At 35.6% G+C, this 23,646-nt stretch overlaps 3 protein-coding genes across 4 annotated transcripts; 1 reads left to right on the forward strand and 2 right to left on the reverse strand.

The window, feature by feature from the left end:
* Window positions 1–1,294: 1,294 nt before the first annotated feature.
* Window positions 1,295–3,740, reverse strand: mrps2 (mitochondrial ribosomal protein S2). Its single transcript, XM_006640638.3, has 4 exons — window positions 3,632–3,740; window positions 3,073–3,195; window positions 2,687–2,816; window positions 1,295–2,073 (listed from the first exon to the last, which is right to left on the reverse strand). The coding sequence occupies exons 1-4, from the start codon at window positions 3,654–3,656 to the stop codon at window positions 1,536–1,538; spliced, it is 816 nt and encodes a 271-aa protein (XP_006640701.1). The 5' UTR covers window positions 3,657–3,740; the 3' UTR covers window positions 1,295–1,535.
* An 877-nt stretch (window positions 3,741–4,617) lies between these two features.
* pierce1 (piercer of microtubule wall 1) lies at window positions 4,618–7,499 on the forward strand. The gene is made up of 3 exons (XM_006640639.3): window positions 4,618–4,851; window positions 4,983–5,061; window positions 6,112–7,499. Exons 1-3 carry the CDS (start codon window positions 4,727–4,729, stop codon window positions 6,298–6,300), a joined length of 393 nt encoding a protein of 130 aa, XP_006640702.2. The 5' UTR covers window positions 4,618–4,726; the 3' UTR covers window positions 6,301–7,499.
* On the reverse strand, window positions 7,475–21,866 carry ppp1r26 (protein phosphatase 1, regulatory subunit 26). 2 transcript variants are annotated; one of them, XM_015366808.2, is made up of 7 exons: window positions 21,748–21,866; window positions 16,408–20,275; window positions 11,422–11,542; window positions 10,657–10,773; window positions 9,524–9,577; window positions 8,565–8,615; window positions 7,475–7,563 (listed from the first exon to the last, which is right to left on the reverse strand). In XM_015366808.2, the coding sequence occupies exons 2-7, from the start codon at window positions 20,214–20,216 to the stop codon at window positions 7,531–7,533; spliced, it is 4,185 nt and encodes a 1,394-aa protein (XP_015222294.2). In that variant the 5' UTR covers window positions 20,217–20,275; window positions 21,748–21,866; the 3' UTR covers window positions 7,475–7,530. The 2 variants fall into 2 exon arrangements, with proteins under 2 accessions (XP_015222294.2, XP_015222293.2); XM_015366807.2 differs by having other exon boundaries at window positions 7,482–8,615.
* Between the last annotated feature and the right edge of the window lie 1,780 nt (window positions 21,867–23,646).

Below are 23,646 nucleotides of genomic sequence, written 5' to 3' on the forward strand. Positions count from 1 at the left end.
AAGCCTCAGCTAATGGCTATACTTTTTTACAGAAAGCTCATTTCTCAGGGCATGGAGGTGGCCTAGCAGCCATCTTCAGTGAGTCTGATAATTGAATTAAAAACTATTAATGACTTTCACACATTTGAAGCACATTACATACATTCTTTTAGTGTACAGACCCCCAGGACCATATACATTTTTTTTTTTGCCGAATTTGGTGAACTGCTCTCTTAGTTATTAATTTAAACAAAGTTGTTATATTAGGTGACTTTAACATACATATGGACATACAGCCAGACACCTTCACTAAATATTTCTGGTCTCTTCCTGACTCTGTAGGTTGTAGTCAGCATATAACAGGACCTACACACGTATAAAAGCATACACTAGACTCTTAATTATCACTCATAGAGCTGATGTTCATCATGTACTAGTCCATCTCATCAATAACTCTTTAATTACTTTTGAGATTTGACTGCTCTTGATAGCTGCCAAGTAGGAGACTATTACAACACAACATATCAACGGAGGTACTTCATTAAATTTTATTAACACAATGAACAATGTTAACTTCATCTCCAATAATAATGTTGATGAAATCACACAACTATTCTAATGCAGTGGTCAGACAGGCTCTTGATGAAATTGCCCCGTTAAAGACTAAGGTAGTCAAAGCCACTAGTCACTCTCCATGGTATAATGATCACACACAATCCCTTAAACAGGAGTGCCGCAAACTAGAGTGCAAATGGAGGTCTACTGGTCTACAAGTATTCAAGTCAGAATGGATAACAATATAAGAAAGACCTATATAGAGCTTGTTTGGTCTACTACTCTGAACTTATTGAAACCAATAAAATTAACCCTCGCTACCTATTTAAGACAATAGCTTATCTTACAAATAAGACCGATTCTATAGTTTTTGGTTCCTCTCCTCCATTGTCTTCTGGTCTTTTCTGTTCTGTATTCACATGTATGCTTTGTTGAGTGCCTTGTTGCAACCTTGTTCTGAAAGGCACTATATAAATATTAATTGAATTATCAAAAAAGATTTCACAATATTAATGTACAGCCTTTCCATTGAAATTTAACCAGAGCTATTTTTAAAATTCAAATAGTTTTAAGCCATCAGATCCAGTCATACATCCACCTGAAAAGTTACATGTGGGGTACTAACCATGAGAAACAGATACTGTACTGTCATAAAGGTTCAAATATTTTTTATGGTACTTTGTTGCCTTTCACAGTCTTTACAACATTAGATGCAGCTCTTAAGGCTGCTGTTTTCCAAGTTTGAATAAATGGCAGACAATTTAGCTTTGTGGACCATTTATTGATTGCAGAACACCAGTTATGAAACCATAAACAGAAATACAAAAGTGAAGTATTCTGGATTCCTAAAGAAACTTTCTGAAAGGAACATTGCAAACAAAAAAAGAAAGAATATCACATTATTAAAAAACATACTTATATGCAGAAAGGGGGGACAATGTACATAGATGCAAAGGGCAATGCCAATGTCAATTGATACAATCTAAAAAACAATTCATAGATCATGGACTTTGATTACTCAGACTATGGAGGAGTTCCATTTGCCTCCTTTTGTCCTTGGCTCTGTTGATAGTCATTCTGAAGAGCTTGCAGTAAAGCTCTATACTTGCTGGCGTATCATCATTCCCAGGGACGGGGTATGTGATCAGACTGGGATTGCAGTTGGAGTCCACAATGCCCAATGTAGGGATGTTCATCTTGGCTGCGTCACGGATGGCCACATGTTGCTGAAAGACATTGTTGAGTGTGCTGAGGAAAATAATGACGTCAGGCAGCCTCACACCCTTCCCATACTGGACTGGGGCATTAGTAAGGAGCCCCCCCTGCCAGTAACGGGTGTGAGCATACTCGCCACAGTCCCTTGCCATTTTCTCGATCAGGTGGCTGAACTGTCGGTTGCGGCTGATAAACAGAATCACCCCCCCACGATATGCCACATGCGCAGTGAAATTAAGTGCCTGCTGTAGGTGCTCCACTGTTTGGTCGAGATCAATGATGTCCTGCTCCAGACGACAGCCAAATAAATAAGGTTCCATCAGCCTGTGGAAAAAAAACACAGGAAAGTGGTGAAGAACATTCTACACTGCAAAAAGATTTCAGTTTCTGACTTTCTCAAGAATATTATTTTAAATATAATGCAACTAAAAATGTTTTAAAATGATAAGTCTTTTTTTATAATTATTTCACAGAACCCATAACCTACACAAGTATTCCAAAAGTAATGGTACAGATACACAATTTTGAACATTAGTTTGATAATTGTTTGTCATTTTTTAAAGCAGCAAAGTTTGTTGACTGTCAGACTGTAACCCTTTTGCAGCAAAAACAGGATTGGTTTCAGTTTGTAGTTTAGATGGGCCAACTCTTGGATCCAGAAAAACTTGACATTTTAAGTGAAAAATAGAAACTAACAAGGAAAAGAGTAAGCAACATGTTGCCTTGTCCAAGTAAATTAAGGATTGCTGTTAAACAAACACATGAAAGGCTAGAAGATAATCTTGTTTGACTTTCAATAAAGGTACAGTACAACCTCTCAGAAATATAAAACGGAATCACTGAGATATACCTGGAACCCCTGTAAATGTCAAAGTAAAGGTGACTTCAAATATATAAATCCAGCTAAGGCTACTCCTGAAGGATTCATTTTCATTACCTGTGTCTACAGCCTCTTTTGTGACCCAAGTGAACTCTGGCCTCAAAAAGATCCTTCAGAGAGAACAGCTCTGATACACGAAAGAAGTCAGGATGTTTCAGGGGCTCTGTTAATAATTTCTCATTTCCAGCTACAGAAAACACCAAAAAGGAGAAAAACAGACAATTTATGTAAGGCCAGTTTCAATAACTATTATTGATACCATTAATCTGGGTGTACAACATTTCATTATTTTAGCAATTATCTAATGACACCAGTTTTCATTTTTTCAGCATGTAAACATTATAGTTCTAAATTTATATATGTTTTTTTTTCCATAAAAAGGATCATATATTGTACTCTGTGTCGAGGGAATCGTAACAACAAGCGTTGAGAAATCGGCTTACCTGAACTGTCAGCATGAGTCTGGTGAATCTGCAGAGCTGCAGTACCATATAGACGACCTAAGATACCCGATGACCCAGGCGCCACCCCACCCGCTAGGCCGGGACTCCCGAGCCTGGGAAAAGCTGAAAGACAAAAAACAGTTTCAATCATCAGTTCTTATTCTAATTAATACTTACATAAAGTAAGCTTAAATGTTTGTATGAAACACATATTGTGTGTGCCCAGTTACTGTGCTTTGCGTTAAATATATTACAATTTACAATAACGCTTTGTTATTTCATATTCGTACAAAACTTAATTGATCAACAGAATATGGTTTAGTGTTCAAGGTTACAAGATGTAATACATTGCTCAAGGGAAAGGTTCGGATTTACACTTACATGCCCTATAATAAAGTCACATTACAACTACGTCGTACTGCGACGTTAAAAAGTATATTATCATATCCTTTAAACACATTTAAGTACACACCTGAAAAAACGTCTATTCTTTTGTGTTTGAAAGAGGATTACAATTTGAACATTGTCGTTGCTACAAATGAACACCAATTAAACTCACCTTTTCTCAGTAAACCTGCAGCCATGCCTACTTATTCCTCCTTGTAGAGGTCAGAGGGTATTTTCAAAAAACTTTATTAAAATCAAGTGATTTTTTTAAGTCCAGCGTCTCCAGAGTTATGCTGTCCTCTACTGGTGTGGCTATGAATAGCCATCTCTATAAACTCAGCAGTTGCAAAAATGTGATTACCGTTTGAGCATCGTATACCATATACATAGGAACAAGTAATAGGTTTATTCCATGCTGAAAAAAAGAAGAAAGAAAACACAACGTTTCGGCCGTGGAGCCTTTTTCAGGTTGCTCACATCTGAAAAAGGCTCCACGGCCGAAACGTTGTTTTGTCTTTCTTCTTTTTTTCAGCATGGAATAAACCTACTTGTTCCTTTGCAGCCTACGCATGCTGACGCAGCTACCCACCTGAACTACCATATATATCAATTAACACGCGCCTTAGTGCCCCTGTCTTCTTAGTAATATGATAAATATGTTTCCTTGTTAATTGTGTATCGTAGATACAAGAATGTTATAACGACACTTCCTACTCATTAAAAATAGGTTGTTAATACGCACATCATCACATCATTGTATTTTATTATATTTGTGTTGTATGACGAAAGAGATCAGCTAATTCTTAACGTCATCCGTTGAACGGTTTTATATACTTACTAACAGCTAACACTAAAGGTGATATATGTCATAATAGTTGCCAGTTTCTCGAGGATTCACGGAATGCTTTGGATTAAATACCTTTATTAAGGTAATCCTTCTAAGGATTTGGCGCACTTAAAATTACCAGCGAGGGTCTATATTAATATTTATGTTTTGCACTATGCTACCTTGCTAAGGAAATGAATGAATCCTGCTTTGCAATTAACATGGTATTGACGACTCCTCTATCAAGTTTTATCTCTCGGGTTCAAACAGTGTGGACAATCTTGTGGCGATCCATTGAATGTATCACTTACCAATTATCCTACGTTACCAGGTTACTGTGTCTTAGCAACCGATTGTTTGTCAAGGAGAACTTGAACTGCATATTTCCTGGTGGACGAAGGCTCCCACAACTTTCCATCGTTTGTTATCACTGAGCAAAACATGGAAAATACAACACACACAGTGGAAGAAGCTAACAGAGTCTCCATCAAAACGAGCGATGTGTACAAAGTGCAAAAAAATCTGCCGAAAAGATTTGATAACCCCGACTGGTTCCAAGGGTACAGGTGAGCCCGTGTTCTTGATACTTACATTTTTAAATAGTGTAATTTAAATGCTTGTACTTAGCTAATAAAGTGAAAAGTAAGAGTTTTAAAGCACTCATTTATAGTTTCCATACTGTAACAATCCATTTCAGAGAGAAGCCACGTAACCCGCTATACAGGACAACGAATCAAATTTACGGGGGCAAGAGACCCACTGTACATGAAATGCCAGTAAGTTGAAAATTACCGTCCTTTATCAATCTGATTGTCAGACATATATTTATTAAAGTATTCAGCATTGCTTTTACTATTCAAATAATGTTTTGTCTGAAGAAGCACCGTTTAATTCAGAGTAACCTTATTTCAGAAGCATGACTAGTATAAAGACATACACAGTACTTCTCTGTTCTGGTAAGCTGTAGATTGGTATCTGGCAAAGGTCTCGACTGATCAATTATCATATTTCGCCTGGTGTAAGAGATTCAAAAATAGTTTATTATTATGGTCTACTATGAGATTTAATCAACAGCAAACTTGGCACAGCTTGGTGAGGTTATCTAATACATGGATATTAAACAGATAATAAACAGAATGAATGCAAAACTGAGATTTCAGTTGATCTTTATATAGGCAGGCCTGCTCCTTAAAATGTAGATTTAAACATTTGAATGTTTGCTATAAACTATTCGTGCCAGAAATAACATTTAGCATAATGTACCAATTTTATATAAAATAGAACCCTGCATTTTATTTTATCTCTAAATGAACCAGGTAAGTAAATTAAGAATAAATTCTGATTTGCAATGACCATCTGAAGACCCATGTAAACAGCTGGGCACTTAGCATTTTTAATGAAAAACTTTGCTCGAGCATACAAATATTTTAAAAAATTAGAACAGCAGGCACAAACTCTTTTACAAAAAGGAATCTGAAACAAGCTAATCAGCCATGTTTCTGGAGTCAGTAGTCTAGCTTCCTTTCAGAAATGGTTGAATGAGATACATGGACCAATAAGATACTAGCAACCAAACAAGCTTGACGAGCTGAATAATATCCGCTTATTTATAGCCATTTTCATGTTCTTATAGCAGCATCCTACCCATGGTTGGAATTTGTGACAATTCCCACTCGAGATTCCTAACCAATACCCTGTATTTCCAGATAACAATAAGCTTTTTCAATACACTTTCAAAATTTAACCCTGAGTTAAATATGGTAATGTGTGTTAAGTTTATATTTGAAATCTACATCTAAGAAACCTCTCTTTCTTTTTCCTAATAGACCACTTTTAATGGGAGTACTCGGCAGTTTACAGAATACCTAAGTAAATGTGGAATGTACAAAGACAATGGCTTCAACACATCAACTGAGAAAAGTTATGTGACTGGACCTAACAACCTCATTACATTTCATGACAGACTGAATTTTCAAACTTCCTATAATATGAATGGACCTTCTCACACTGGGTAATTCATTCAAAACTGCTAGTAACACAATTAAACATTTATTCAGTGATATTACTGACCTTCTCAGATTTCAGTCATATAATGGGTATTCAATGCGATGTTTTAAAATAATTTTTGTTTCCCTTTTAATTTAGTTCCAATGGAAATGCCATGTGCTAATAAAAAGTCTCACATGCTGAAATAAAATATCCTTTATTTTATATTACATAAAAGTGATGGTAAACATTGGAACAGTTCTGTAAAAACACTTGGAAGGCAATTACTGTGAATTGTAGATCTAAGAAACAACATCTGTATCTGTTTACAGAGACATCACAACATTCTCCAAATAAGTTCCTCTAAACTTATTTTTGTTAACAGCAAGTTAGAACAGATGGTTTTGAAAAACATCTTGAAATTGTCTGTCACAGCAAATTTTAAACTGCAGTCTTATCAAAAACACAATAATAAATACAAATGTTAAATATGAAAAAAGTAAACCAGAACTCACAATTTTAGTTAAAGGTATCACAGCAATTAAGGCAGAAGTAATTAACATAACTCCAAAACCCTTTGAAAATATATATGATATCCCTTAATTATGCTATTTTGTCATATGCTGCAGTTTGCAGTTTTTGGTAGGATTTCAGAAAACAGTTATTTCAAGTACAATAGAAACCCAAGCAACTGTTGGGGACTATTAAATTCTCTAATGGAATCTGAGATTACAAATACAAAAAACCTCTGAAGATGAGGAGCAAGTTCAACTTCATATTCAAAATATAAACAATGTTTATATATTTTTTTCTAAGTAAACAGGTGTTTTACAACGTTTTAAATGAAAATGCCTGGGAGGAGTAAACTTGGATATGTAAACTGGAATTCATTGCCTTTTGTTTTTTATGTGCTGACTGATTCAAGATTTTAGTCATATCTGGACAATTACCCTACCAGGGACAGAATACCTTACACAATTGAAGAATTTGTTGTTAATTTTTTGTTCTCTAGATGTGATGCTAGTTGGTTTAGAAGATTCTATAGGTAATGGAACAGACCAGTTAGGAGTTTTGATATTTATTTTTCTAACAAACTAATAGTGCTAATATTTTTCCTTTTTATTAAGATCCATCTTTTATTTTATCCAGGTATATTAATTGTATCCTCCATGTTCAGCACAACAATTGCTGTTATTTATTAAAACCAGTTTCATTAAAACAATCAAAATGATGTGTGGTTGATTTATGCTAAACAAAATCTATAACATTATTCCTTCCCCAGTGTGCTTCTCCTAAAAAACAATTTAGAAACAATCAACATCGCAGTTAACACAGAGTCTGATGAATGCTCATATAAATATAAAAATGTAGCATGTAAAAGCAAATTATAAGCCTATGGTGATAGACCTATGTGGTCTAACAGTCTGACTGTAAAACATTAATTGGCATATAATTTCTTTATTGACAGCTGCATATTTTTGTAATGTATTATTCAGAATTCTGTTATTATAAAAGTTGTGTCTTCCTAAGGTACAGTAACAATAGTATTTGAATGTTTCTATAACTTTAATATTTACTCTACATGACAAAAGTTTTAGGATTACAAATAGTTGCACTATTGAAACTCATCAGATTTCAACAAAAACCAGCTTGTACCTAACAAGTTCCCATAATAAATGTAATGCCCACATTGGATCAAAATGCAAACTATTACTGTTCGAATACAGTTAAGACATTTAACTCCAAATTTGGCTCATATGATTTTAATCCAGACATGAAATCATCAAAATGGGATTCCTGTGTAAACCCAGATTGATACAGTACAAGTCCAGTATTTAATTTATTTTGGTTTCAATACATCTCCAATGGTTAAGACTATACCATTAACTCCTGTCCACAATTGTCTGACCCATCACCTCCAAACCTAACTCTCAATACCTGGTATATAGTGTATGGCTTCTGCTTAAACACGGTGCATTCTAAACTTTTAAACAAACTGGTTGAAGTATTATTGAATAACAAAACTAGCAAGTTACCAAATCCCAGGCACTTGCTTATTAACATAATAATATTGCTGTTTCACATCTACACCTCATTTACAAACATCTTCCATTCAATAGAAACCCATGTGCAGCTTTGCCTTACTACATTGTTTGATAACTGATGTTTGTTGGTGCTTCATGTGTTTTTGGACACTGTACTAACCCCCCTTTCCATAACTACCTTATTAGGGTCTTGCAATCTTATACTAATTCCCCTTAGTTATACTTGTTCTATCGAGGCAGTTCTTTACCTTGTGATTCGGGTTAAACTGAAATCTCCTTTTAGTGTTTTTCTTCTTTTTCTGCAAGATATCCCATAAAACAGGTGACAACTGTTGTATATAAAACTGTGACCTTATAGGAATCATTCAGCCTCCTCAGATTAATTACTTTTAATGTAATTTATAATATTTTAGTTATTGTGAAAGGCTGATTTTCAATGAAATTACACAATGAACTTTTGTGATGTGATACTTAAAGTACACAAATATTTTTAAGTCTTTACTGACCTCTATAGGTTATTAAATTGAAACATTGCAGCATTAAAAACAGCTCTTTAAAAAACAACTCTTCTATATACTGTAACAGTTAACATTTTTTAAACAGAAATGTGTCAGTTTACAATATATACTTACAACGTATTTGTCATTAGTTTTAATATCTGTATAAAGTATAATTACTGCATTAAACACCAGTGTAGTCTAATTTTGTAAGGGTTCAATAAATGTCCTTGGTATGAGCTACAGTAGATGCATATTTCTCACTATAAGTCTTACTTAATTTCAGTTCTCAGGCGATACTAAATTGATTAGTTTTACACTTAACACCCATTCTATAGAAACCTACTGTAACTGTTACATTGCCTCACTTCTGTATTTTATAAGTAACTGAAAACCTTACTGCAACATTGCTTTACTATAGTATTTCATGGACAATGAAACCTGGTTAAAGCTCTCAAACCTGCTTGCAATTACAGTTGAGCATCTGATATTTTCAGGTACACAGAACTACTATGACACAGTAGCTCTGATTCAGTATGACAGATTTTTGTTTTTCTCTGAGTTATTGTACTAGTAATTTCCTAGGTAAAAACATTTGTTATTTTGCTCACCCTTTTTGTAAATTTACAGAATGTGTACTTTAAACAAGGTCCTGTAATGCTATACTATTTCTCCTTAGTTATTCTGGCTCTCCCAGGGCCATTCTTTACCTTGAGAATTGGGTGAAAGTGTAATTTCCTTTTGATATTCTTTTTCTTCTTCTTCTACAAGAAAACCCATAAAACATATGATTATTATCTCACTTAAAAACTGTGAACACTCCCGATATAAATCGCTCAGCCTTTTCAGGTTCATTTGTAATGTAATAATAATAATAATAATAATAATAATTGCTTACACTTATATAGAGCTTTTCTGGACACTTCACTTTACAGGTAATGGGGACTCCCCTCCACCACCACCAATGTGCAGCATCCACCTGGATGGTGCAACGGCAGCCATAGTGTGCCAGAACGCTCACCATACATCAGCTATCAGTGGGGAGGAGAGCAGAGTAATGAAGCCAATTCATAGATGGGGATTATTAGGAGGCCATGATTGGTAAGGACCAATGGGAAATTTGGCCAGAACGCCGGGGTTACACCCCTACTCTTTACAAGAAACACCCTGGGATTTTCAATCAGTCAGGACCTTGGTTTTACGTCTCATCCGAAGGACAGCGCCTGTTTACAGTACAGCGCCTGTTTACAGTATAGTGTCCCCATCACTATACTGGGGCATTAGGATCCACACAGACTGCAGGGTGAACACCCCCTGCTGGCACCACTAACACCTCTTCCAGCAGCAACCTTAGATTTTCCCAGGAGGTCTCCTCATCCAGGTATTGACCAGCCTCACACCTGCTTAGCTTCAGTGGGTTGCCAGTTGTGAGTTGCAGGGTGATATGACTGCTGGCTAATATGTAATTTATAATCTTTAAATTGGTGTGATGGACAGACTTTTGATTTAATGAGACAATGAATTATGTCATGTGACAAATAAGGCAGACATTTCATATTGTTATCTTTCTGTTTAAATCTATTATATATATATTTGTATATAATGTGTCTCAGTACATCAGTAGACAGTTGTCTACAAACTGTCCTCTACCCAAATATTTAAGTTTAATAACAACAGTGTTTCATTTTCTGAGAAGATAATAAACTGACGTGAATAGAAAGATTTTAGGAAACCTATTTATATTTCCTAGGAATGACAGTAAGGGACAGCAATAATATTTCACAATATAGTAACAAAACCATCTCCCATTAATTGTACTACATATAATTATACATAATCTAACCTTTTTGTGCTTTACATTCCAGTGTCTGTTCTTCTTTTTATAGAACATCCCAACATCAATTGAGAGCTTGTTCTGGATGATATTTTGCACATTTCTGGTTTTCTCTATCTTCTCTATCTATGAAAAGAAAAATACAATACATATGACACAAACAAAATTGAGCTTTATGGCAGCTAGCAAAATAGAATACAAAACTTTCCTAATCAAATCTGGAAATGAACTACAGTTCTATTCATTTAAAAAAACAGTATTCCATTTCCTACAATTTTTTATATCTGATTCCTGGTGCCAGTCTATTACCAGGTACAAACAATGGTGTATAGTATTTATTTTATACTATCCTATAATCCTAACAATAATTTTCCATTGTTTTCGCTTCACATTGAACAAATTAAAACCTCACTAATCAATGAGAATTACTACAATAGTAGAAAATGAGGGATAAGTACTTGGTCTAACTATATAAAGACCAACTTTACTGAATGGTATATGAAACACTTTTGCAACTGCTTACAATAATTGTTTTGCTGCCTTTAATATAGCCACAAAATACAACTCAATGGAAAACAGAAAATACATTCATATTCAGCATACCAGTACAACTGAGGATATCTGTCTTCATTTTCAAAAATATTAATTCACTGGTTGGTATTATTATGCAATTAACTTTATCTTGAAATACTTAAATTTGACCTTGAAATACATGACATGCACATGCCTCCAGCTTGTTGCCTTAGGGTCTTATTGTTAAAACAATGACAGTACCTGACAGGTTTGGCTCAATATCTGCCTCCTAGGAACAGAATATTTCTGAAGTCTTTCAGCTGAATTCAAAACAATGTACGGAGTTATCATCAATCCTGGATCAATGGAAGATGACAGCAACCTGGACAAACAGAGACAGACCAGCCATAAAAGATGTCAGGCTGAAATATGCTGAAATGGGGAGCTGAAATATGCAAATGAAAGGACCTTTAAAATGATTTAGATTCTTTTCAGTAAACATTTCTAGTTTTAATTTCTTTAAATATCTTCTATTTATCTTGGACCACTGTAGGATACTTTTCTGTGCAAAAGGTATTGAAGTGACAGACAACATTTTTTGAAAACAGTAAATATTTGAGTTCTGTCAGAATATCAACAGATCTATATTATTACAATTTCAACCACAAACTTGGGGAGTATAATTTTCCCATTTAAAATGTTTTTATTTTATAAAGACTTAAAAAATTAAACATGTGCAAAAATAATATGAATAAGTAAGTGAATATTTTTTCTGCCTTTGTATACAGAGAGCATAGATTATTTAAATGTATTTTTTGTTAAGGAATCTAAACTTAATTTTGTATATTGCACAGTCTACAATTGTTCTGTTTCCCACAGGGAGTCAAAGACTCAATATATAATAAAAAAGATTACATTCTGAAAATATCTTTGCTTCCTCAAATTGGATTTTATGTTCTAGTAGGACTAATTTGATATTTTCCAAGAGTAAAAGTGCTTATTTACATGTTTTTCTGTCAAATTCACTAACATTAGTCTAATATCCTAACCTGATGTTATTGTTGGAAGAAACTAATACCAGGATGTAAAAATAAGCAGCAGGTGTACTTCAGTAAAATCAAGTTTAAAAGAAAATAAATCACCATAATCTAATATTTCCACTAAGCCTGATGGATTGACTCTCAACTTCCTTATGAGCACAAATCCCAGCGACATTAAGATTTCAGTTTCTGAACCATGTACCATGAAGAAGATTTGTAATTTACCTGAATTAACTTGATATTTTGAATGCCCACAGTTTAACCATCCAAATCCTCCACAGAGCAAATAAACAAAGACAAATCAAGTTTACTCAGGCAGATCTTGACTTGAACTTCATTTTGATATAAGCGTTTCTTGTTCATGTAAAACCTTAAGGTGTTTATATTGGAATAATGTCAACGGCTTTTTTAAATCAGGATTTTGGTTCAATTAAATAAAACGTTTAGAAATCAGATACTTTCCTATTATTTTGTGTGAGAGCAGGATGCTACCATACATTTCTGGGGGTTGGGTCTCAGAGATGTTAAATACAAACACACTTTTTTGCCCTTTGAGATAAAAAGTCACAGATGTGTTTTATTTGAAATACACTCTTTATTACACAGTTGCACTTTAAATGTACAGTTAAACATTCTCTCCTTCTCATACAGGAAAAAGGGAGAAGCATCATTTTTTGCAAAATATTTATGAAAACTGGCAATGCACAGCAAAGTCAGTAAAGTCTTTTTATAAACAAAAATAAATAACATTCTTTTCACATTAGAAATTCAAGGAAACTTTGCCAAAGACATCACACAAGCCCCCCCAAAAAAGTTAAAAGGGAAACTGAGGAAAGTGGTGTCAAAAAACCAAGTGTGCCAAAAGGGATTGACCTAACTGCTTACAGAAGCTGTGTCCCTAGAATGGAAATTTCATTATTTGATCACAGGGCAGGAAAAGACAATATGGAGAAAACAAAAGAGCAACTTTCTGCTACTTATAAATATACTTTTAAAATGTTCATTTCTGACAGGGAGACAAGAGTAAGATTAATGACAAAACACAGTCAAAATAATTACTAGCCAACTAAAGCAAAGTCTGCTTTTTTCTGAAATAGTAGAACAATGTGCTGTCAAAGGGCTTCCTACCTGAAAGTGGACTGCACCAGCCATTATAGTGAGCACAAACTGCATGGTTTGTTTCTCATGACACAACACATGTGCTGTGCACTAGGGATGCTATAAGTGTGACTTTCACTGCATTCATTGGTACAAAGTCAGACGAAGAAGGACCATACAACTTAAACTTTGCAGACAAAAGAAAATACTTTCTGCTTCAATAACACAGGGCAACAAATAGCCCCCTTACCTGCATAGGTCTATAATATGAGCAGTGGGTTCTTATTAAATTGTATGGAAAAACATATAATTGGTATCTTCCATATTATTCTGACTCCACACTGCCAAATTTCTGCAATGACAATTTACTCTTTTAAAAAATCCAAGTGAAATATCCAGCATCTGGTATTGACTAAAATAAGATTCTGCAGTTCACAATTCTGAAATTAATAAAGATGCCATACAATGATAGCTTTACTACCTTTCTTAGGCATATAACAGGAAGAGAGAGTTTAAAAAGTAATTTAAGTCCTGAAATACAAGGGCAATGAAGACAAGAGTGTTACATGTTTGTATGTTTTAGAAAGACATTCATAAACATAAATATTAATTTTTCAAACACTTTTTTCCAATGTCCAATCAATGTGCAGCTGTTAAGTTCTCAAATGGAAGCCAAAGTTAATTTTCACAGTTTTAATATTTTGCTCAATACATAGTAAATATTTTAGATGACTTCTTCTCATCATTCTAAACCATTTAAATAGCACAGAGTGTAAATTTGTCTTGACCTGGTTTTGAAATCAAGTGGCATCCTGTCTAGGGTCTGGCCCTGCTATGTGCCCACTGCTTCCAGAACAGACACTGGGTTGACCAAGAGGTTAAGGTTTTCTAATGAATGGTTCTGAGATCTTGGAGCAACAAAAAAGGAAATGTATGTTTTTATTTTAATCAATGCAGTAAAGGTTATCAACTAAAAAAGAATATTACAACTGATTTAGGGGCCAAAAGCAAAACAGTATGAGCTCCCATCTTTAATAACATCAAAAGCCAGGTTCACTAAATGTAGACAGGAATCTTCCCCCTTAAATTGATCTATTTAAACAAAGAGTGTTAATCTGTCCATATCCAGAAAGCAAAGGATGCTATCCATAATTTCCTTCCCTGTAAACTAGTCCTAAACTTTGATGAAAGGGTTCAATAAAATCAATTTTTTTCAGGTTACAAAACAAAAGCAGGTTGTTTCATGATGACAGGAAAACAGTTTGAGCATCATATTTATGTATTAATAATGAACAATTCAAGCCAAATCTTTAACAGATATTAACAGCTTTATGCCTTTATGCCTAGATGTGCAACGATCAAACATGAGCTCCCACTTATCTTAAGGTGCCTATATTATTAACAAACAGCTCTGTCTACAATGGTGAGTCTTTTTTATTTTCTTTCAGTTTTAAAAACCAAACATGCTATAGGTTTTTGAGCAACATATCATGATTTTTGGAAGTCAGTTTCCGTGTTAAGGCTCTTAAATAAGAATGAGACCGATTCCCTAATGAAATCTCTTTAATCCCTGATATGCACATGGCATCATTTATGTTGCCTTTTCAGTGATCACTTTTTTAAAATAAGACATTTAATTATTCTCCTTAAAGAACTTACAACTAAGCAGTCTTTTGTCTTGGTTTTCTTCACATGAATCATTTTCTGTTGATCATGTACATTGGAATTGAGACAGCTAGTTCCTTAGGAAAACATTTTTAATTAAACTCTGTTGATACCCCTTGTAAATGGAGGCTTAAATGTAAGAACTAAACAATGCTTATGAAAAATGCAAATTGGTTCATGGTCCCTCCATAACTTCAAAAAACATATGATTGGTGATATCAAATAAGGAACATGATTACCACAAAAAAGACATTTATAAATCACTCAACACAGTTTCATAGAAATATTAAAAAAGATTAATGGACAACAGCCACATCTCCAGACTGAGATGTATTAGTTTCTGTATACATTTACAAATTAAGTATTTCAATAAAAAATCTAAGCAACTAGTTTACAGTATCTTAAAATCACCAAATAATGTGTGCCCAGTTTAGGTTCAAATAGGGTGACCACATTTTAATTTATATACCACACCTTCATAAAATTATTGAATTATGTGTTCTTCATAAGAATGGAGAAGTAGATTAATGACAATGATCTTTTGTAAAAGGGATTAAGCAATGTGAAAAGGTTTTAAGCACTGCTGTAGAGTTTATCCCCGAAAGTATGACAAAAATAAAACTGCAACACTACTGCACACAAATGCAAACTGTTTGCATTTCACTGTTGATCAAAAGTTGAATTACTTAGTGCAAAAGCAATCTTTCTCTTTCGATGAATAAATGCTAAATCAAATTATCCACGTATTCATTCCATGTATTAATTTACCCCCATTCATCTTCATTTAACCACTCCAGCACTATGCTATAGTACTTAGATTTACAGCACCACATTCATATTCAGTCAGATGTAGCCCAGGTCAGAGCAGCACAAGCCAGACTGGTACTTTGAAAATGATTAATTTAATGAAAATACTGCAGGGTCTTTAATTCAGTGAAAAAAACCCGGGATGTCTGAAATCAGATATTACAAATCCCAATATTTTAAATAAAGATAAACATTAACAAGGTGCTAATTATTTAATCTGGTGGAGATGCATAACTAACAGCAAAAATGGAAGTTCAGGAAGCCTACTGATCAATTACTTCCTCTGCTGAAAAAAAGAAATAAAAACAATACATAACATAGTGAGAAAGACTTTTCTTCAATAAACGTTTTATACAAATACGACAAGATGAAAAAAACAACTTTTTTCCTTCAGTCTCAGTTTCTTAATGACATTGCTCTGTGTTTTAAATAGTTTAAAAAAATGTACAACAAGAAAGCAAACTAAAATGTAATCTTCTATAAAACAGACTCACAAACTAAGCTGAGTTTCCTAGCTATCTAGGCATGAAACTAATGGAATTTACATTTCAGAGGAAGGCTTACTCAATGGCTAACCACTGCATAAAGACCTAAAATAATAAAGCATGTTAAGTTAAAACAAATTTTCTATACTCACAAACGAGGCTGATCCTCACTTATATCTGACCTTTTACTGGCACTTCTTTCCTCATCTGAACTAAGGAAAGTCTCTTCTAAGTCGTCATCTTTCTTATCACCTGTGGTCTGTTCTTTGATCTCAAACTTTTTATTTTCTTCTCCCCTTTTTTTCCTGAGTTCAGCTCCTTCCTGATCAAATCCTTTATCTCCAGCCTGAACACTGCAGCCCTGACTTATGGACCTCCCAGTGTCTATGCTTCGGTCTTTATTGTTATGACCATTGTCTTGTGAAAAAGAAAATGGCAAACTGGCACAGCTGGGCTCCCTCACATGTTCATATGTACAGGCTTCACCTAGCTGCCTAACCATTCCTGGGAATCTCAAATTTCCCCCACTGGAGTGCTCTGCAGAGCTGTTAGAAGAGTTTACAAATTTTACTTCCAGGGCAGTGTGTGCATTTTCTTTGCTTTCATGTCCTGACAAGAAACGCACAGTGTTACAAGCATCTTCTGTAGCGTCATAAGTCTTTGTTTCACTCAGCTGCCTTGCCTGTCTTTGTTGACCAAAACAAGAGGAATTAGAATTGTCTGATGCATTCAGTGGTTGAATCCTCTTGATGATATTAGTAGTGAATGCTTTGATCTGGAATGGTTTTTTACTCTCCGATTTAAGTGCCTCTTGGCCTGCTTGTGAAGTGGAGTTCTTATGTGCATGTTTGGATATTGTTTTTGCACTTAAGATCACTGATGTGGTGAGGAAGTCAGCTCTATTTGCTTCACACTCAGCTGTGCAGGGATGAAACCTGTTTTGCTCACTGCATGATTTCTTTCCTTCATGCATTTGCTTGGTTTCTGCAACATTATCTGCCTGGTGATTCAAAAAAAAACTATTAAACACAGTTTTTGGAGATTGTGGTCCCTTATCCACAGTCTGTATAACACATCCCTGGAAACCTAAAGTGCTGTTCTGGCCATCTTCATTTGTTCTGCACGCCTGTTGGTTTTGTCCACTGCAATGTAAGAGACTCACACGTTTGGGTTCTCTGTTAGCTGAAAACTCAGCCTGCTGAGGCTCCAGCTTTGGTTCCCTAACTGACACAGAAATGCAGGTACTGGTACTGAGCTCCTTGGTTTCATTTTTAACCTCTTCCTCTCTTGATCTCACTACAGAAACTTTGGCCTTTTCAGCCAAAAATCTCCTGATCTCTTGCTCAATGCTGTCATCACTGTCCACTGAACTGCTGTCTTCAACAATCTCAGCTGCTACCTTTCCTTTCCTGTCAGATGTTTTTTCAAAAGCCCTGTGTCCTTTTGCTGCATCGCTCTGCTCTGCTTGACTGGAAGCTTTCTGCTTCTTTGCACTGTTAAGATGCTTCGAAGTATTTCTTTTCAGTTTTGATTTTACATTTTTATCAGCTGTATGGTGTGCAGGCATTATCCTGCTTCTTTTTGCTATGCCACTTTTAGTCCTGTGGTTGGCACCAGCTGACTCCTGTAACAAGGTGTTTTTCTTCTTCTCTGTTTCTGGAAGGTCCAAAGAGCACAGTTGAACTGCTCCAAAGTGAACAGTTTTCTTAGACTTCAACTTCAAGTCTCTCGTCTTCCTTTTCACCTTCCTCTTTGTTTTAAGCAAATCTTTTGTAGCTGCATCTAGGTCCTCGTCACTATCTAAGGAGCTGCTCTTGTCACCAACTTGTAATTTTCCTTCTATCCAGTATGAAGCCTTGGATACTTCATTTTTTGTCTGGCACGAATGCAAGGAGTTTCCTTCATGGTTTTCAGAATCTTTGGCATCCTTCTGGTTAACAGGGTAAGATTTTTGATCTTCATTATTCACACCAACTTCTTCACTTAAAGGCACAGCAGATTTTTCACAAACCTCTCCAGCCCTGCTAATTGCCAGTGGCATAGCACTGTCATTTCTAACACACAACTTCACAGGAACTTGAGGCAGATCTTCTTTCAACCTATGGTCACTATGCACATCTTTACACAAATTTAGCTCTTCTTCCTTTTGTCTTCTTTTATGTGTCAGGGAGAGCCTATGCTTCATGGTCTGGGAAGAGTCAAGTTTTTTCTTCTGCTGTGGTGCCATGCTACTTTCCTTTTGTGTAAGGATGCCAGTATCAGGTTCTTGTCTGTTCATTTGTGCCTTCATTTCCAGGAATTTACGGATCTCCTGTTCAATGCCATCATCACTGTCCACTGAGCTGTTATTACTATTCTCTGAGGAATAAGGCATATTCTCCTGGGGTAGAGAAGTGGGGTTGACACAGGGATCTGTGAATTTAATGACATGGTCAAAGTTTGGTGGCATGACGGCTTTAGAAATATCTAAAATGGCTTCTGCACACATTAGTTCTGCAGTTGTATTCACTGTCAGAGGACCTCTGACATTTGGATCTGGATCGTTTCCTGATGTTGAAGCAACATCATTTCCTTTGATTTCATGACTGCCCAGTTTGTTTAAACTGCTAGGTACAAGCAAAGTAGTTTGTTTCTCTTGTTTCTTCTTTTTCTTACTTAATCCCTTCTGGATTTTAACTATCTGAATATCTGCAACAGAAGAGGGCTCCAAACTTACATGGGGCTGTTTGGTTTCTGAGGGTCTTGAGAATTTCAAGGAGTTCTCACATTTCTCTTTTTGCTTCTCCAGCTGATAGCGCAGAATGGCCTCCTCAATCCCATCATCACTGCTGGAGTCAGTTTCATTTTCCTCCTTCACAGAAGAACGATGATGCTGGGGTCTGGGTTGATTTGGACAGAAGCCAACACATTCTTTCTTAATTTGGAAGAGAGCAGGATTTTTGGACACAAATGGTTTGCTGACAGTTGCTTTTTTAAGATTACTGCCTGGAGATTTCTCCCTTCTTCTGCATTTGTCTGTGGACATTGACTGACTGGATTTTACAATTTGTTGCAAATGATTGCTTGCAGTTAAAACTTTATTGCCATTAGTCTTTTTTTCTGAGTCAAAACTAGGAGCATCTTTTCGAATCTGCTTTGAAACCTGTAACTTGCCTGAGGCTGCTTCTATCTTCCTTTTAGATTTTCGATGGGACAGATCTTTTCGACTTAACTTTGGTTTTTTGGCAATGGGAACAACTGCAGTCTTTTCCTTCTTCTCAGTTAAAAAGCGTCTGATTTCTTCCTGAATGCTTTGGTCAAAGGAATCATCACTACTTGCACTGGAAGAAGAGGAACACCTTGATCGCTTACTGGCATTCACTTTCACATCCTGTGAATAGTGTAATGACTCCAGTTCTTTTGGTGCTGTGTTAAGAGACTGGAGGGAGCTTTCGTTTTTTTTCAGAGCCTGTTCCAGGGTGACCACATCACCTCTGCTGGGTGTTTTGTGACACTGTTCACTATTATTTGTCAATGATCCTCCATGATCACTTCTCTCTTTTAAATATTCTTGAATGGCTTCCTCTATTCCTCTGTCCACCGAGTCATCGCTGTCTGAGTCCCGAAACAAGGACTCCATTTCAGCAGCATCTGACCTTTCATTCACTGCCTTGGCATCCACCATTGTGATTTTCTGTTTCACCTTGTGAGTTTCATTCTTTGTCTTCCCATCACAACACTTTGTTCTGGCTTGATTCATCTGCATACTGTCCCTGTAGTCATTGTTTGTATCGAGAGAGGACTGGGTGCTTCTCAGGCTTTCTATGATCATCTGGACCTTCTCTGGGATTGGGGTGCCAGTGGAAGATATGTCACTGTCAGAGTCATTAAAGCACACTGGCAGGCTAAAGGTCTGAGCTGACCGATAAGACCTCCATTCTGTATGCAGAGCAATGACAGGTGGGACATTCTTCAGGAACATTCTAGCGGGCTGCGTTGAAGTGCAGACATGTGAATGCTAGGTCCATATACATTCACATTCTAAAAAAAAAGACAATAAAACCTTGTTATTATTATAATTGTAGTTCTTCAGTAATGAGAAATTGTGCATATACTCATTATATTTTTAAAAAAGACTAATCTTCACAGGACAGAAAATATTTTTGGGGAAAACAGGAAAACGAGTAAGATAGACCACATGATCTCCTCTTGTCTGCAACCTTTCTTATGTTCTTAACAAACGAATTATTAGCGCATCTAAATAAAACAAATCACACAAAAGATTACCTATTACATGTGCATTTGCATTTATACACACATGCATACTAAAACATAATATATGAACTTTCACAGTTCGAACATGAGAAAAGCTATAAGCATATGGTGAAGTTACAACCCCATGTGTAGTTTAACATTTCATATTTAAAACTTAAGCCGATACAATAAACATTCAGGTGCGCTCTGTAGCGGTACGAAAAAGTTTCAAACTTCACAGTTTTAATAAGTTACGTTATGCCGATATATACTTCTAATATGGCACAAATTTTACATCATACGATCAAGAATAATTTCCCAATGAACTCATCCAAATTTGCCCCTGTGACAATAATACTTTTATTTTTTCTCTTTTAGAAACAGTTCAACAGTACGAATGATAAACTGTTGCCCAGTCGTGACTGTCTAATATTGTACAGCAGGTGTGGAGAGCTGTCACATGCGGCGCTGTACTAGCAGACGCGTTTTTGTTTATGTTGCCGTGAGATTTTTTCGCTTCAAAACATGCAGCCCAGAATACCGACTCGATGTGGACAGTGCAGATCTACAAACTTATCTCCTTAAGACTCTGCATCGCCAGTCTTCTCTCCTCCTAAACATCAACATCAGCCGGTCTGGAGTCCCCGGTTTTCGTTAACGACAACAATGCAAAACCCCGACACAGAACGCATTTTATTTAATTAGCATAAACATAAAAACACCTGCTTAAAAATAATCAAAAAAGATTTGATAAAGTGGTCGCATGCAATTGAGAAAACAGTTTATTTTATCCTTCTGACTGTTTAGCAAGTCTTTTTGACGTCACCTTCCTACATCCTTTCTTCAGAAAACATTGCCCCCACAGTCGCAACGCCGCACCGGGATGTCCCCGTATCCTTCTAGCGGCTTGGACTGCTCTGATGCCCGGTGAGTATCACTAAGAGACACCGCCGTGAAATCAGCTTCCGTCCTACCCGGCCACTCAGAATTCTGTCACTTCTTTAAAGCCCTAAATCGCTGGACTTCCTGAATTTTAAGTTATACTTAAACATCGTTCTTCAATTTTTGAAAAATATCGCGAAATTAAAACTTCTCTTGCCACCTAAACCCATGTCTAAACACACACTCACGGGCCTCTTCACTACACTCAACACCGGCAAATTTACAGCAATGAAATCGCTGTTTTCACCCCAACAACGACATAGGCTTTAGAGTTTGAGTTTATTTTGCAATATAGCGTAGACCCCTCAAAAATATACCTCGTTTACAGTTCTCTTCGTTCCGTTGTTTCAGCAGTTTTGTGTATTTCCTCCGTTTATTAATTGCTTAGAGACTTCAAGTGTCCACACACCGCTCGGGTACGCGCACTGAGTGCACAGCACCCAACACCCCCAGCCAGCCCACTAACCTTAGGAGGCACAGTTAAAGGCACAGTTTACTCGTATTACTAATATTGGACCAAGTTTCACGGTTTCGAATATGCAACCCCGCAGCATCTTAAATATCGGAGAAAGTGAATATTCAAGTTACAGTTAAACAATTAAGACGTGCATATTTTAATGACTTTTATATAGTCTAGGATTATTGATTTTTGATATTTTAATTTCGATATTATCATTAAAGAATACAAGTAATGAGGTAAAAAAACGTAATTTTTAAAAAGTATTTCACTGTCAGCGAAAAATGTAGGCCTGTAAGCTTGCGGAATGCAGTTATTTTTCCTGTTTTAGTGTTTTCTAAAGTGATACGTGTCACGAAATTGAACTGCATACGTTTATCAAGTTTACATATACTGATTTCTAAGTAGCAACACGATGCTTTGGAGTGCCAAAAACTTTGTAAAGCCCAATAAAAAAGCACAAGTGATATTCTGTTTACTCGATGAAAACGATCCAAAACGTGTATAAAGCTTATATAAATACTTGTTATGTACAGTATAACCAACAAGCATCAGCATTCACAGGCCTCTGTACCTCCCACACATTCACAGAAGGCTTATGGACTGTGCCGTTCAGGAAACAGAAATATTCAAAATATAACCTCATGCTTTATATTGTATTAAACAAAACAATAGAGTATAAACAGTATTAAATAGACTAATTGTATAAAATATCATATACAGAAAATCATATATAATTAAGAGCAAGGAATATGTTTAGATGATTTTCCTTAACTGAATAAAAAGAGAAGATTACTCTAGACATTTGTCCAATAGTTTAATGGGGTTTATAAAATAGTTTTTTTATAGTTAATAAAAATACACTGAGAAATCAAGATTTATTATAATAGCCAATGTTATGTAAAAATATAGTTAGAATTATAGAATTATAGAATTATAGAAATTGGTATACCCAGTGAAAGAGTGCAAGTCCCAATAAATTAGTACTGTACAGGGTTACCTTTTATAATAATGACACCTGTCTTTAAAAGTAAAGACGTGAAAAGTGTTTACTGAAAATATGTGAAAAAATAACTAAATCTCAATCACATGAGCAGTTTGAAACCTATATATATATACATTTAAATTTGATTCCTTTAATAATCCTTCTGTTTGTGCTTGATGTACTGTATGAGATGATTCAGAGAAACATTTCTGGAACAATATTTTTTAAACATCTGATATTTATATGTGCATGCTTATCAACCCAGGGCAGATATGTAAAGTCTTGACTAAAGCACACCAACATCTGTGATTCCCCGTGATTCCATCACAGCTTTTTTGGTTGTATAATAAGTTAATTTCTAAAACCTAAGAATAAATGTGAGCCGCAATAATCTTCAGTTTGCAAAGGCATTTTTTAAAGGAGATAGAAACATTAGGAAGTGGAAACATTGTAGCTCAAAGGGAGATTAGAAACCTCCAAGACACTGGATATTCTGTTTTCAAGTACTGACAGGTTTGTTGTTGTTTTTCAGAGCATTTCCATATCTGTCAAAGCCAATAGAACAGGCACTTGGCATAGAGTATCAAGACATTGTAAAGTACTGCCATCTGTGGAGACAAATGTAAAACACATGGGTGGTAGCACTGCTTGGGGTTCATAAAAACATGGATTTTCTTTGGTTAACTCCACTCTATACTGCTATATACTCTATATAGTGAGTGCTCTATATCTTGAGGAGGGTGTAGAAATGTGTATTTTTGTACTTTGGCAGTT

The sequence above is a fragment of the Lepisosteus oculatus genome, chromosome 24 (genome assembly GCF_040954835.1).
Source record: "Lepisosteus oculatus isolate fLepOcu1 chromosome 24, fLepOcu1.hap2, whole genome shotgun sequence".
NCBI classification, from domain to species: domain Eukaryota; kingdom Metazoa; phylum Chordata; class Actinopteri; order Semionotiformes; family Lepisosteidae; genus Lepisosteus; species Lepisosteus oculatus.

Excerpts from the sequence above, each read along its gene's own strand:
- pierce1 (XM_006640639.3), top strand. The coding sequence starts at position 4,727 with ATGGAAAATACAACACACACAGTGGAAGAAGCTAACAGAGTCTCCATC. Across the intron at positions 4,852-4,982 it reads GACTGGTTCCAAGGGTACAG|AGAGAAGCCACGTAACCCGC; the intron begins GTGAGCCCGTGT and ends AATCCATTTCAG. Across the intron at positions 5,062-6,111 it reads CCACTGTACATGAAATGCCA|ACCACTTTTAATGGGAGTAC; the intron begins GTAAGTTGAAAA and ends TTTTCCTAATAG.
- ppp1r26 (XM_015366807.2), bottom strand. The coding sequence starts at position 20,216 with ATGTTCCTGAAGAATGTCCCACCTGTCATTGCTCTGCATACAGAATGG. Across the intron at positions 10,774-11,421 it reads TATTGAGCCAAACCTGTCAG|ATAGAGAAGATAGAGAAAAC; the intron begins GTACTGTCATTG and ends TTCTTTTCATAG. Across the intron at positions 9,578-10,656 it reads GGAATGTAAAGCACAAAAAG|AAGAAGAAGAAAAAGAATAT; the intron begins GTTAGATTATGT and ends GTTTTCTTGTAG.
- mrps2 (XM_006640638.3), bottom strand. The coding sequence starts at position 3,656 with ATGGCTGCAGGTTTACTGAGAAAAG. Across the intron at positions 3,196-3,631 it reads TGCAGGTTTACTGAGAAAAG|CTTTTCCCAGGCTCGGGAGT; the intron begins GTGAGTTTAATT and ends TTTGTCTTTCAG. Across the intron at positions 2,817-3,072 it reads GACTCATGCTGACAGTTCAG|CTGGAAATGAGAAATTATTA; the intron begins GTAAGCCGATTT and ends TGTTTTCTGTAG.